This window comes from Lissotriton helveticus, chromosome 1_1, assembly GCF_964261635.1.
Source record: "Lissotriton helveticus chromosome 1_1, aLisHel1.1, whole genome shotgun sequence".
NCBI lineage: Eukaryota > Metazoa > Chordata > Amphibia > Caudata > Salamandridae > Lissotriton > Lissotriton helveticus.
Window position 1 is genome coordinate 2,139,142,272 of NC_136057.1, and position 15,618 is coordinate 2,139,157,889.

At 44.8% G+C, this 15,618-nt stretch overlaps 1 protein-coding gene across 1 annotated transcript in view; it reads right to left on the reverse strand.

Moving 5' to 3' along the window:
* The window catches only part of GLMN (glomulin, FKBP associated protein), a 394,839-nt gene that overhangs the window by 119,741 nt on the left and 259,480 nt on the right, over window positions 1–15,618 (reverse strand). The window contains exon 17 of the mRNA XM_078646323.1: window positions 2,939–3,048. Within this exon, the coding sequence (XP_078502449.1) occupies window positions 2,939–3,048 (110 nt within the window). The remainder of the gene's footprint in view (window positions 1–2,938; window positions 3,049–15,618) is intronic.

Genomic DNA, 15,618 nt, shown 5'->3' on the forward strand with positions numbered 1-15,618 from the left:
CCGACGGAGCTTCAACAGCAAGCGGCCATCTTGGACGCTTGCCTGGAAATTCCTCAATGTTGACTGTTTTTTGGAGTGCTTTGGTACTGTTATCTCTCATGTTTAAACATAGGTTGTTCACTGGTGTGTAATATGCATCCGAGGTAGTACGGTGCATCTGTACCATATAGCACCATCTTGATAATTGTGTATGGTTATCTACAAATTGTGGCACATGAGAAAAGAGATGCAATAGACAAAAAAACATACCTACCCATTCTAGTTGTAAGGCTTTAGAAAGCGCACTGAAAGTGCGCAACAAAATGGTGGCACACTTTCAGTGCGCCTTCTAAATGCAGTCCTCTAAAGGGATGAATGGAGATCCCATGGAACCCCCAGACATCCCCTTGCAGGCGGGTGCAGTCACTCACTGAACCAGCCTCCACTGTGATCTCTAACCTGTTTTAAAAGTGCAGGGGGCTTACTGCCTGCACAGAGAAACACAGAGCATCTTCTAAACAGCTACTCAGTATTTCTCTTGAATGCACCGCCATAGGGGCAGCAGGAGTTTGTGGCTACCCCAAGGGCAGCACATTCTTCCTGATAGGGCACACTTTCCACCTTTGCACCTGGCACACCTACTTTAAGGTGCGCTGTGGCGCAAACATGGAATGTGTACCCTATCTATAATACAGGCACAGGAAGGAGAGTATCTATACCTTAGACTGGTCCTATTAGAACTAGATTGTCTACCATGATGTCCGGAGTGTCTTGAATGAGAATGAGATTCCTGCTGTTTCTTACTCTAGAGTGAGATCGCCTATTCCTGCACAGAGTTTGGGGTTTAGGTTGCTTGGGTGGTCAATATGATGTGTAGAGGCTCCAACGGGGACTTTGGTAGGTGAGTTGACTTCAAGGCTACTAAAGACTAGAGATGTAGGTGAGTTTGGAATGAAGTGTGGCAAGACTGATCTGCTGGGGGGGCGGGGGTACTCAGAGTCAGAAGATCGGAGTACCCTTCTCAGATCATAAAGGCAATGGACCAAAAGGAGGTGAAGGTTCCCTATGCATTGAAATCGAAGGGGAAGATAATTGCCCACTTGGTTGTGGTCTTGACATCGACGGAGCCTTCCCTTTAAGTGTCTACATCAGCCATGGATATATGTTGATACCACGCATACTTTTAGCACGCAGACCATTACCACGCAATTTTTACAACGCAGGACCAGTTACCACGAATACCTTTACAACGCAATACACTACAACGCAATACACTACAACGCAGGTACTATTACAACGCATACCATTACAACGTAAGTATATAATATGTTAAAATAATGTAATTATTTTTTAAATTAATAATTTATTATTTTAATATTAAATATTTTAATTAATTATATTAATTTTTATTTATTAATTTGTAAATATATATGTTAAAAATACCCCTGTACCCCAAAACCCAAACCTGAAACCTAAAAATACCCCTGTACCCCAAAACCCAAACCCATCCCTGAAACCTAAAAATACCCCTGTACCCCAAAACCCAAACCTGAAACCTAAAAATACCCCTGTACCCCCAAACCCGAAACCTAAAAATATCCCTGTACCCCAAAACCCAAACCCATCCCTGAAACCTAAAAATACCCCTGTACCCCAAAACCCAAACCCAACCCTGAAACCTAAAAATACCCCTGTACCCCAAAACCCAAACCCATCCCTGAAACCTAAAAATACCCCTGTACCCCAAAACCCAAACCCAACCCTGAAACCTAAAAATACCCCTGTACCCCAAAACCCAAACCCAACTCTGAAACCTAAAAATACCCCTGTACCCCAAAACCCAAACCCATCCCTGAAACCTAAAAATACCCCTGTACCCCAAAACCCAAACCCAACCCTGAAACCTAAAAAATACCCCTGTACCCCAAAACCCAAACCCATCCCTAAGACCTAAAAATACCCCTGTACCCCAAAACCCAAACCCAACCCTGAAACCTAAAAATACCCCTGTACCCCAAAACCCAAACCCATCGCTGAAACCTAAAAATACCCCTGTACCCCAAAACCCAAACCCAACCCTGAAACCTAAAAATATCCCTGTACCCCAAACCCCAAACCCATCCCTGAAACCTAAAAATACCCCTGTACCCCAAAACCCAAACCCAACCCTGAAACCTAAAAATACCCCTGTACCCCAAAACCCAAACCCATCCCTGAAACCTAAAAATACCCCTGTACCCCAAAACCCAAACCCAACCCTGAAACCTAAAAATACCCCTGTACCCCAAAACCCAAACCCATCCCTGAAACCTAAAAATACCCCTGTACCCCAAAACCCAAACCTGAAACCTAAAAATACCCTTGTACCCCAAAACCCAAACCCATCCCTGAAACCTAAAAATACCCCTGTACCCCAAAACCCAATACCCCTAATAAATGTTTTTAAAAAAAGATAAACTTACCTATACTCACGTTGTAACGGTATGCGTTGTAATAGTATCTGCGTTGTAGTGTAATGCGTTGTAAAGGTATTCGTAGTAAAAGGTCCTGCGTGGTAATAGTTTCGTTGTAAAAGTATTTCGTGCGAAAAGTTGCGCGGTAACAGTTACATACTTCAGCCATACATGTGTTTGACATTTAGTGTCTCAAAAGTGAGGGGGTTGGTACAGTACTTGTTTTCAACGTCAATGTTCTCGAAAAAGGAAAAATAAATTAAACTTGGCCATTTCTAACCTTTAACAGGCTACAATACCAGTTGTATTTTTTATTTAAGCACATTTTCCCATGGAAAAGCTTTGCGCAGATGTTCATATCTACTTTTCTTTTTTTACACATATGGCAAAGTGCTGTGGGATTCCACAAATGGCTGGGACAATTCAGTACTCGTGACTTTGACGAGGGTTCCCTGGAAGAGAAAAATATTTTGATCATAATTAACTGTTATTAAAAAACGACCCACCTATCAGAATGTACGAGTAGATCTGTTTCCACACCATCAGGAAGCGACAGCACCATATGAAGGAGGGGAACCAAGCGTGATCCTGAAAACCACCTTATGCCATGTTCTGTCTGAAAATTAAATGGTAGAAAGGGAAAGCCTGATTTAAATTCAATGTAAATCTTGCCCTTCAACTTCCACTAGCATATATGGGTTTATGTAGACCTTTCACACCCCCTGGAAGGATTAGGAAACCCCTCGCTTGCTAGCATATTTTACAATCCTACATGTGCACATGTTAACAGCACACTCCACATACCCAAAACAATAAATAGAATTCAAAATATACATAATATAACATCTTAGATATTTACAGTCTAAAAATAAGACTTTGCAAATCAATCCCCTACTGAGGTCGAGCAGTAGGCAGCTCTCCCTGCTGCCTATCCGGCTGCCCCAGAGAAAACCAAACATGTTCTGTGGCACAGAAGGAACTGGTGCATAGGCAGGCAGGTTGTATGGGGATGTAAAGGCACTCTGCTACAGTTACTAGTCCTGCTGCATATGGAGCATTGCAGAAAGACTGATATGGCATCAAAGTGGAGTGTTGCAGGATAAACTGTCTGGGACGTGGCTGGAGCTCCACTACTCACTAGCATTGTGAGGGGTGACTCAAGTCCTGGGTACGTAGCACAGCTAGAAAGAGAAAAAGGCAACATGATCCACAAGGAGAAAGCATCTACAGCAGGCTGCTGGACAAACAGGCACCAGAGCCAATAGAAAGCTCTGTCAGAGTGACCGGGAGTAGGCTGAAGATGGAAAAATATGCTCATGTATGATCTTCCATGGTCAGAACAGTTATGGTATTTGCCCACAGGGCCATTTTTTGTATTTTTGCCAGGTATGTTTCAGTATTGTTGCTGTACTTCCCTGACAGACCCTTAATGTATTCATCTAATAACGAAAGGATACACATATAGATGCAATAAAAGGTAGAATAATAGAAATGTTAAAATACATGCTAATCCAATTACATATAAGGATACATTTATAGAAACTTGGACAGGTACAGACACTAAACGTATAGGATGCACTACTACATGCACCCATTTTCTCATGCCTGTTGTTTTTGCTCTTTCAGCTTAATTACCGCACTTACTTCATAATTGAGTCTGCCTTACATGCCACATATGTTCATTAAGTTTGAGGGGCACTTTACTATACAGTTTCCCCACAGATGTAGGTACTGCTTCCAGTGCCATCATTTCTTCATGAATTTAAATACACTACTTTCCTTTCTAACATTTTCATTGAGCACGCAGAGATCCATTCCACTCAACAGATTTCCTTTATCTAGTGAGATTTTGCAGCCTGGTGGCAGACATTTGACATTCGCAGCCATCATAGCCCCTAAATACGTGTAGCAATGTTCTCTCAGGTATCCCACATCTAAAACAGGCAGGTGTCTCCAACCGTAAAATCCCAAACAATGCATTTCTTTTGTAGTATGTAGTATGCTGCACTGTACTCAGGTAGGTGTTTGAAGAGTGCACCAACTGGCGGGTTGAACGTCAATCGTGATAAGCTAGTGTTCAGCGGTGTTCCTGTCACTTGAGGGAAGCTAGTGGCAGCTTATCCTCGCCCGTAGCTCTCCATGGACGCACACTGCACACAGCTGCCCTCTGAGCCGAGGTTCTCTGGAACCGTCCTCGAGTGCGCCGAGGATGAGCTGCCACTAGCTCCCCTCAAGTGACGGGAACACCGCTGAACGCCAGCTTATCACAATTGATGTCCAACCCGCCAGTCGGTGCACTCTTCAAATACCTACCCGAGTTGGTCTGGTGTCACCTGTACACACATTTCTCATTAGGTCCTGAAGAAAGCCACAGCACCTCTACAGAGGGCATGCCGGCTGAAACATGTCAACCCTATGATCACCAACATCGATGCTAGGTTGAATTCTCCGGGCATGCGATTGCAACAGGTTTTTTTAACCCTGACCCCTGGGTATCCAAGTAAAATTATCTCTACATACCAGGTAGTCAGTTTTCACTTCACCAGCACTCTCTTGCTTACACTCTCCCTCATCATCACACCCGGCTCACCAAAAGGTTTTAGTATACCTCTCATTACATAAAACTAAAACATCCCTGAGCTCCTCCCTCTCAGATATGGGGATTTAGCCCACACTGCAACCAGGTTCGCAGTGAGAGGAGGTTCCTGATGATGAAGCATGCCACCCATGTGTGGGTGAGGGAATTTGTCCTATAAAAGGGAATCCCCCATATACTCCTTTCATTGTATCTGTTTTTGTCCTGACCAGGGTGGCCTTGTATTAGTGGTTCTTTGTAGGGGAGCCGCCACCTGCCGGTCATTAAATCTCCTCTGGCCTCCTGTGTGGTTACACATTTCAACTGAGTAGCCATTAGACACTGGGCTCTTGCAGGAGCCCATTTTATTGTCTTGTGTATCTTTTAGACATTAATATCCACTTCTAACAAACTCCTTTTTGAGCGGGTAAGGTTTGGAAGCTCTGTGTCCTGCCGAAACTCATCAAAGTGATCCTTGTAAGCTTGTCCTTTTTATGCTTTTTATGTTTTTCAACTTTGTATCCATATTAATGAACTCACCACGTCGTAGCCCAGTAATGTAGCTATTTAGTGGGCTTGCACTGTATCTGATACTAAGTTATTCTACTGTTTCCATACAATATTGCTCTCAGGGTCTCCTAAGTCTTTTTACGATGTTCTTTCAAATTCTAGCCCCTGATCCTCAAGCCAACTCCATCCGTTTTTCCTTTCTGTTATGAAACAACATAGTATATCTTCTGATTCCTGAAGAGTATTATTCAATACCACTCAATCTTTACCGAGTACAAAGCACTCCTCCAGCTTTTGTTGCAAATATGTCAATATTTCGGGCCCAGTGAGGGTAAAGTATTGAATTGTCATAGTCTGGAAGCTGACTGTTTATGTCCACCTGAAATTAACAAGAGAGGGGAGAATTCTGAAATACTTCTGGGACAAATCTAGCCTCCTGAATCTGATAGGGATCTGTAGCACATATAAACTTTATAAAGCAGTTACCTAGTCTTGAAAACGAAGCGTGTATTGTCGAGAAAAATGAATACTTCCTTGATTTCCCTTGTCTTTAACACTACACATCAAGCATGTAGGCCTCAATACATTTCCCAAACAATATTGCCCCACTATCTGCTGTGTCTTTCTTGTTGATCTAGTCCACCACTGGATCAAAGTCTCCATCCATAATTATGCATCAAAACGGGATCTCTGCAGGTCATTGTTCTTACAATTTGAATACATTTCTCTTGTTGTAGTGGGGTGTACATGTTCAGGATTATGGTTCTGTTCCTCTGGCATGCCTCAGCTACCATCCCATAGAAACCTTTGCACCAATCTATTTGTTATCAACCTGAAAGGGGTGCACAATATGTAGAGGGAAACGGCCTTTACAACGAAGCCGTTTCCACGAAATCTTTAACCACGCATGCAGTACAACGCATGCGTGGTTACCACTAAAGCCTTTACCACGCATACCTTTACTACGAGGTTTGTAGTAAAGGCATATGTGGTAAAGGTAAAAAGTAAAACGGGGGGAGTGTTTGGGGGGGGGTCTCCCCCCCAAATAAAAAAACTCACCAGAAGTCACGCCGGGATCTGCACATAATCAGCGTCGTTTAAGAGAAATCGGAAAAAAATTCAGTTTCCTCTTAACGACGTATGACGTCACCACGCAAGTAGTCGAGGTAAAGGTTATGCGTGGTAAACGAATTCCGTTGTAACGCATGCGTGGTAAAGGCATGCGTTGCAACGGAATTCGTTGTAACGTCATACATTCATATGTAGACCCCACCAGAGTAGAATATTGTTTGTAATGTTCCTGTGCTATTTTCTCCCTCTAAGTGTTTCTTTTTTCTTAGAACACCACAATTACAGTTCCATGTATCTCCTCACTAACCCTCTCCTTCAGGCTACTGACATAACACAGCATGTACTTGGGTACTACACCTTCAGCCTGTTTAGGTCTGGATACAGACAGCTTTAAATGTGTAGCAGACTTCATGTCAGCACAAGATCCAGAAAGGGGACACGGGTCAGTTCCTCTCCAGCCGCTAGCTTGTTTTTCCGAGCCTCTTTCAAGCTTTAGCTGAATGTGTCATCTTTTACATTTTTGGGGCCAGCTCACAGCCTTTTGTGAATATGTACATTTTTGGCCTTTGGAATTTGTGATGTGCGCAGAAGGGGTCCCTCTCTAGACTGCAGCCCTGATTATTACATTTTTAAAAAAAGAAAGAAAAGAAAAAAATCACCCACATCCGAAGCAGCTGCCTGCCTTTTGCTTTCGCTTTGTGAGCACTAAGGCGCATGACTCAAGTGGCAGTAGAATGGAGCTGCTGTGAAAAAATAGCACAACAAACACCGAATTAAAAGAGACCAGGTAGGCTGGCTTTCACAGTTGGTCAGACGCCTGTACCATCCCGAGTATGCCTGTAAGACAACATGAAAGCAATGCACATGCCTCAGCAATTCGTGAGTGATGTAAGCCATCATGAAAGTCAGCCACAAGGAGCATCCTCATCTGCGTTTATACGGCTGAGCAGTTAAACAGAACTGCATTTCACTAGAAACAGGGGAAGCAGGCCAGTCAAGGAGGGTTCAGGTTGAGCAGCATCACATTATTCCAGGATTCGAGATGCCCCGAGTGGGAATCAATCTGGCCTAGCAGAGACCGTTTCTCTTGATCTCTGTGCTCAGCTGGCATTCAGAGCCTGCAGGCTGGTATTTCTAGAGTTCAAACCTAATCAGGGATGGAGTTACATCTTTCAGAATTGAGAATCCCCCCATCTCCCAAAGTCTGTGTTGACTTCAGCGAGCACTGCAGCACACTGGTCCCTGTCGGATCACTGTCTGCTGCTAAACTGTAAGAGCAAATCTACCTTGTAATTACACTCGCCATGCGGTTCAGCTGCCCAAGCAAACAGAGGTTAGCACCATGGCCAGCGATATGGTTTTGTGTTAGCTCCTGCTGGTGGTCCATGAGAGGGACAGTGGTGGCCTTGTCCTTGAGGCACTCTAGGTTCTTCGCCCTCATACTTGCCCAGGAACATCCTTCTGTCTTGAAGTAATCTTCCTGCCCTCCTTGCTAAAGTCAAGCATGTAACCTGACTTCACTACCTCAGAAATACTTGCAACATTCAATGTTGGGCTTACACAGACCACAGTGCTCAAACTCCTGTAAGAAGGAGGTGACGCACAGCTGTACCATTAGCTTGCCTCTGTAGTAACATGGCAGGTAGCACTTGTTACAAGGTAATGTAACATTTGTATGAATTGGGTCGGTGTGCTATAGCGAGACAGAAGAGCATTTTATGTAAAGGAGCCTTCCGAGGAAGACAGACCGAATTGGGTTTGGGAACTATTTTGCGAACGGTAAGGAGTTTGTGGGAGTAATCAGAGAGAAAATATTGAACTGCAATCAGTGAGAGCTCACATTTTCTTATCCACTGAAGATGGCAACTGCAGCCCAGAGTAAATAGGTTGAAAAGGCAGGAGGACGCGCACAGGACGTGTGACCATTTAAGGATTATTGGCATCCAGTGGAGATATTTTTGGACACTAGCCACATGCATAACTCATGGGAAGATTCACTGTCAGTTTGGACCTCAGTCTACCCTTCATTCATTACCTGCCAAAAAAAAACCTATGGAGCGGAACCGTACATTATTTGGTTGTGGCAAAAAACAGTGCGCCCAGTACAACAAGGAGTGGTTTTCCTGTCTCAGTTCCAATATGAAGAATATATAGATGGGTAATAGTGAAGGGTTCAGAACCGTAGAGGTGAAAAACGCTCCCATTATTCCCATTTTACACAGCTATTCCTTTATGCATGCACCCCAAAAGCATCTTCCCTTGCTTGCAAATGCTATGGTGAGGCAGAGGAGGTACTAGGGATGGACTCTCATCCTTGCCTAACTGTCTTAGGTTGCTTGTGTTCCCATTCAGGGAGGACCTAGCAATTCGGGCTGGACTGTTGCCATTGGAGCAGGGTCAAGTCTGGTTTGCATACGGCTGGTCCAAACTGAGGTTGCATGGTGGGCGAAATACGATGGACTGGGATGCAGACCGAGCAACTGCCAGTGGCTGAGATTAATTCAAGTATCCCATCCATCATCTTATTGTTGATGCAGTTGCTGCTGTAAGTTTGATGGATATGCCCAAATGTGGATCCCTGCTCACTGTGCCACTGGAACTAAGTTATACCTGGCTGGGTGAAACCGGTCCTAGGCTGCTTGTCTTCCCATTCAGGGAGGACCTGGCAGTTCAGGCTGGACAATTCCCATTGGAGGAGGGTCAAGGCTGGTTTGCATACGGCTGAGTCCAAACTGAGGTGGCATGCTGGGTGAAAAACGACAAACTGTGATGCGGCCTGAGCGATTGGCAGTAGCTGAGATTAATTCAAGCATTCCATCCATCATCTTATTTTTGTTGCATTTGCCGCCCTAGGTGCGATGGATATGCCCAGACGTGGGTCCTGTGCTCACTGGGCCACTTGACCCAAGTTAGATCTGGTTGATGAGCCCTAGTCAGGGTAAAAATGGTCGTGGGTTGCTTGCGTTCTGGTTCAGAGAGGACCTGGCCTGGCAGTTCAGGTTGGAATGTTCCCATTGGAGAAGGGTCAAGACTGGTTTGCATGGGATTCAGTCCAAACTGAGGTTGCATTGTGGATGAAAAACAATGGGCTGGAATGCGGCCCAAGCAACTGCCAGCAGTTGAGCTGAATTCAAGCATTCCATCCATCATCTTGCTGTTGTTCTTTTATGATGTAGCAACAATTGAAAACAACTTTCACTTCCCGAGGTTGCTACATCATAGTAGGGAATAACAAGATTTAGAATCTGGTATTCACACAAGAAGCCATTCAGAATTATCTTCAACGTTCAAACGGGAGAGGTGTGGCGCTGCGGCCAGGGCGACTGACGCTGGAATCTGGGGACCACGGTTCGATCCCCGGCTCCGGCGGCAGGTTAGCCCAGCACCATGTGACTCTGGGCAATAGCTCGCTTAATCTTCCAGACGGCCCCCAGCGCCTAGAGACCCTTACGGGTGATTGTGCGCTTTACAAATGTGGACTTTACTTTACTTTCCATAGAACGATTCAAAAAGCACCAGCTCTGTAGAGAAAAAAAGACAGGCCCTTTTTAAACATTCCACAAACACTGCAGGAACCACTTACAGACTGAAGGGGACGATAGTGGTGGGCAAGGAAACACATCAAAACATGTCCACTCACGGTGAGACTAATGCCATGTTGCACAAAAAGGAAGCAAATTATGCAATGCTTGGGGGATTATTCATGCACCTGAATTCCACGCTATATATGCTGCCCTCGATGCAAATATTCCTCAGCCATATCTGATAGAATATTCACTGTGAGGGACTGTACCACAATTCTGGAATGTGCAAGCCCAAATGGCTATCTAAGCCTATCCTACTTTGTTTGGTCTTCTAAATCTTTAAATACTGCATTCACATATAATATGTGACCTATGACAGCAGTAGAATACCAATTGTGTGAATGTGTAAAAAAATAAAACCATCGCTAGTCAGGGATACTCATTGTGAATTATTGCATTATGTTTGTCCAACCAATACACAAGAATTTGAGATTTGACATGCATTATCTGTGCATAACTACTTATCACACTCCTACACCAGTTAGCACAGCAAAACCATCGCCACCCTTCACATTTTCACAAGCAATGTATCTGGCTATACATAACTAAAATGGATGAGCCAGGCGTATTGAAATTAGCAGTGCTTGTTTGAACACCCACCATCCATTGAAAACTTAGAACGGACTGCGTTCACACTTTGGTATTGAAAATATACCCTTTCAAAAATCACCTGCTCGCTAGACAAGTTAAAAAATATCCAAATACTGAATTTCATATTTCCAGTTCCCCCACCCAGTCACACTTCAACTCCTGAATAACGATGTCCATCTACACAATGAATCACCGCCTTTTCCAACCAACCATCTTTGCCAGTGTCTTGTATCTCACCTATGAAATAATTCTAGTTTGTTTGCCCCCTAGCTTCCCTGCCCTGTTAATGCAGAAACTCAGCAGTTCGCTAATTTGGCATCTACTGTGTGATTCTGGACAGTTCAAGTTTGCCATACATATGTCCTCTCAGCTGTTCAAGTGCACTCAATGTATATGGCACAGTAAGTACCCACTTTTAGCCCGTTTTAAGTTTGACCAAGTCTCTGTACCGTTAGCACCCACGGTCTTGAGCGATATGCTAGATCTACTGCTGACTCCCCCCTTCAACAGACATGCCTCTGGCTAAGTCAATTGATTCTTCTCCTTTGTTCATGTTTGCATCCTGTTTCATCAATGTTTGAGCCTCTCCTTTCTAAGACTACCTTAGTCTTGACTTTCTGGATTAATATGGTTTAGTGGGGAACCGGAGCTGGTGTTGTAGAAGTGGACCTTTCCTGACTTTGATCCCTGTAGTTTAACATCTGTGCGCTTGGGGACACCCTTGGCAAAAGCCTTCTTTATAAGCGCTCTGTGGGCTCTCTCTCCAGTATGGCCCCAATTACGAGATCAGAGGAGTAGTATCCTCTGTAGGATACTGCTCTGCCCAATTATAACTGAGCCAGTGTTCCAGCATCTGTATTTCCTTGATGTAGGAACACTGTACCTGATTTTCTCACTGGTAAATCAAACGAGAAAATCACAGCTGAATGTGCAGCCTGGCCCTGGACCCTGCCTCCTGCCCAACCCCCACCTATGGCACAGACAGAGCACAAACTCTCAGCCATGCCAAGCTAAAGTCTCTCCTGCACACACATACACCACCCCCATCAACCAGCACTCCCATTTACCACTTGCTCAGAGCAGATGGTAAACAAAAGCGGATTGGTCACCTGAATGGAGCCTTGTATGTGGATCTGGACCTGGTAATTCTCTGGCTAAGGAAATCAGTATAGCTGCTTTTAGGTGCTGCAACTATAACCACCTTTGTCAAGTCAAGTCAAGTCAAAACAGCTTTATTCGGTGACAACAAGGCAAACACCATAAAAGCATACTAACACACATATATCAAAGAGAAAAAATAAAAATACATTCTGAATATATCTTGTATATGGAAATTGATTATAGTAAAATATGTGCAAAATTAGAGTACATGGAAATGACAATGAAATATTAAAATCCATTTTCACAAGAGTCCTAAAAGTACGATCTACCACTAATTCGTCCAATAAAGTGCAAATGAGTTCAGTGCAAAAGGATGCGGTCAAGAAAAGACCTTTGTCGTAATGGGTGGCCAAAATGAAAGTCAAGAGTTTAGTCAGTTTCCATTACTTCTGGTAGTCCATTTTCCAGGAAACATTCTTTATTTCTTCAGTCCCCAACCACCAGCACCTACACTACCTATATTAATTGTAAATGATCTCTCATCCACACCTTCTGTCGTGACTTTCAAATGTTTTACTTTCTGGAGAATTTCAAAATGCTGAAGCCTCCGCCAAGAAGATCAGTCCCTCTGCCTCCTTTCTGCAAGGTGTTTTGGAGGAGTATGTAATCAAATCTGCCTTTACTGAGATAACTGTTGTTTTTATCAAACACTTCAACTAGTAATGGCACACAATAAGTCCTCGCCAATTGTGCGGTCTGCTCTCTTTTTGTCAATTTTTGTTTCTCTGTAAATGTCTCAATCTTTTTTGTTGCAAAGGTCCATCCTTTTCTATTTCTTTTGCCAGGGCAGAGGGTGTGCCATAATTTATTTACATACTTGCAAGGCCTGTGTGACCTGAGCAAAGATCTGCAGACTTTACACCCAACAGTGGATACAAAAAAATCAACACTACGAACCAGGCACTTCAAGTTGCAGTTGCTACTTATTCAATAACATCTTTCATGACCCACAATCGGTTACGAAGTGCTATAAAAATCCTGCTAAACAATACAGTACTAAAAGTCCGCTACAATCTCCTCCCCAACAGGGCAGACTATCAACAAGCGTTATTGGGCGACACTGAAAGGCACTGAAGGGGTCTAGAACAGGAAATTTCCCCTGTTGGGCAACTATTGTTTTGGGTCAATGGCCTCTTGCTAGAGGTGAGGGCAGAGTTAATAGGAAGAGGAGAGAAAGTGGGAATAAACCAGGCAGAGGAGATCAGAATGAATATTGACTGGCGGAGACATATAGAAAAGCTGTATTTTGCAAAGCTATCAGAGAAGAGGTGGGCTATGATTTAACTAAAGAAGAAATACCATATCTATGCCATTCAACATTCCTATTTCAAATCAGGAAAGCAGGGTAAGTCCCCTTTCACTATGTTATCTCTTTTCAACCACAAAATATCTCTACGCTACTAATAATGAAAGCAGAAGTTGCCTGAAAGTAAATTCTAGGATGGCAAGAGGGGGAGCGGGTCCTCAGATAAACTAGAAAGAGAAATTATCTCTGCAATGTAAGAATGAGTAATGGGCTATCATGGTGGGGTGAAAACAGGTTACATGGTTAGGCCAATTTGTTCTTTTGCTTTGAGGGCAGCTACCTACCAACCAATTCATCTGTTGCTCTTGCTCGTGCAGGGTACCAGGCTGACTAGGATTTGAGCCATTACCCAACTAGGGTTCGCACAGCTTGTGCTCGTCTACATTTGGGAAACTTGAGAAGGGATTGGATGCCAACCTGTGCTCCGAATTGTGGCATGCCACCTAGCAGCAGTAGGTGAAATCTGGAACTTTAAAGATTGGGATTTTTTGCTCAGGTTGGGTACCTTGATTGCTTTTCTGCTTCTGTCCTTGCTGATGAGGTGTATTTGTACAGCAGTGGGCTCCTGCAATTACAGAGGTGCATGCCTACTGCTCATGTCACCAACTTATATAGCTAGGTTGGTGCTGTTTGCATGTCTCTCTCACACTTCTTCCTCAATCACACACCTAGGCACAGAGCCCAAGATAAGAGCAACTCTCAGGTCATTCACATGCAGCACCAAAATCAACACGTTACAAACCTTTGGTTACCTGCTCTCTGTTGGATACTCTAACTGCAGAGTCCTCACCTTCTAAATTCCATGCGGCGCAAGGCTGGATCTACCACTATTCCAGCATTACTCCTGCATTTGTCAGGTTGTGCCTGTGGACACCATTGCACCATCGCACCCCCTCTAGAAGTGACATACCTGAGCTTTATAAAGGTGCCACCCCTTTGCACTGACATCAGTTTTCTTATCAAACTATTGCTCATTCTCCTCAGGTGGAGCTTGTGAGCCTTGCGAAGCAGCAGCCGGAGCAGGACCAGGGCTCCTGGTAGAAGCAGATGAAAGGGACAAGCGGTGGGGGTGCAACTGCCACCCGCCAAAGGTCCGAGGCTTAAGGCCGTTAGGCCCTAAACCCTACCCCGGTCTTACTCCCAGCCCCAGCCTGACATGGGAAAAGAGCGGGTGAGAGCTGGAGAGTGCTCTAGGCAGCTGCCAGCGGTTAACCGAAGCTGCCGGTATTAGGCTGGGTCGACTTTTATTTGCTGTGGTGCCCATCCCCCAAGCCTCGCTGATCAGCCTGATAAGCCTGACAGGACTGACAAACCTGTATCAGCGCCTACAAAGCACTCTGGGATGCTCAAATGACAGGAGGACTTACTGCCACTTCTGAAGACGTCGGAAAGCCTACGTTCAGGCCCCAGGGGGCCTGTGGGAAGACTCAAAGTGACTGATTGATTTGCGGTAAGGGGCCATGAGAGGTGACTAGGGGCTCTGTAGGCTGGTGGAACCGGTGGAGCCTAGGACTGGCACCCAACCCTGAGTTGAGCAGTGTAGCCGGAAGACGAGCACTCTACTCCTCTCTACAAACAGGGACTGGGTGTGCTTGTGCCCTCCTCTCTAAGCTACTAGCTAACACCCTGAGGGAGGGGTGAAGCGGCGCACCCTGACCTTGACTGTGAACAAGCTGTGAAAAAAAGCTGTGGAAAGTGATAGCTGCTTTTTAATACCTGGTGGAGGCAAAGGTGGCAAAGCATAATGCCACACTGCCCTAGTGCCTGACTACCAGTCTATCAGCCCTCCTGAGACCCGTGATCTGCCACTGGAGCTTCAGAGAAGCTTTTGTGGCTGTGAGAGACCCCAGTGAGACACCTTAGACTGTTGGGGTTGCGGAGAGGCAGGCACAGAAGCGTCCGGAGTTACCCAGGTGCAGCTTGCCCCTCCCCCAAAACGTGATTATTTATCTCACGCAGTCCCCTCTGCCCCCTAACAGCGTACTTGCAGTGGCACTGGGGTCTACTACGGACCACAGGAAAGACATCCATAACTAGGAGATGAGCAATTTTGCGCAGTTTTAGACATGCGATCTGGCAAGTCATAGGGGCCAGTGGTGGCTCAAAAGAAGCGAAGTAACAGATCACATCATCCTGTACACCCAGCTGCACCATATCATATGCTCCAATTAACTCCAGCAACACCACTAAGAGGCCACCAGCCTGACTTAACAGTGCACGCAACCACAATTAACCTCAGGAGGGACAAGCACTATCCCTTTCCAGTAAAAAATTACCTCAAAATTCATCTTTCTAAAAGACGCTGGGGCAATCCTCTTTTCCAGCAACACAAACCTTAAGTGTCTGGCCATTCCCCTTAAGCCCCACTGTGATCGTCCGCAAAGGCCT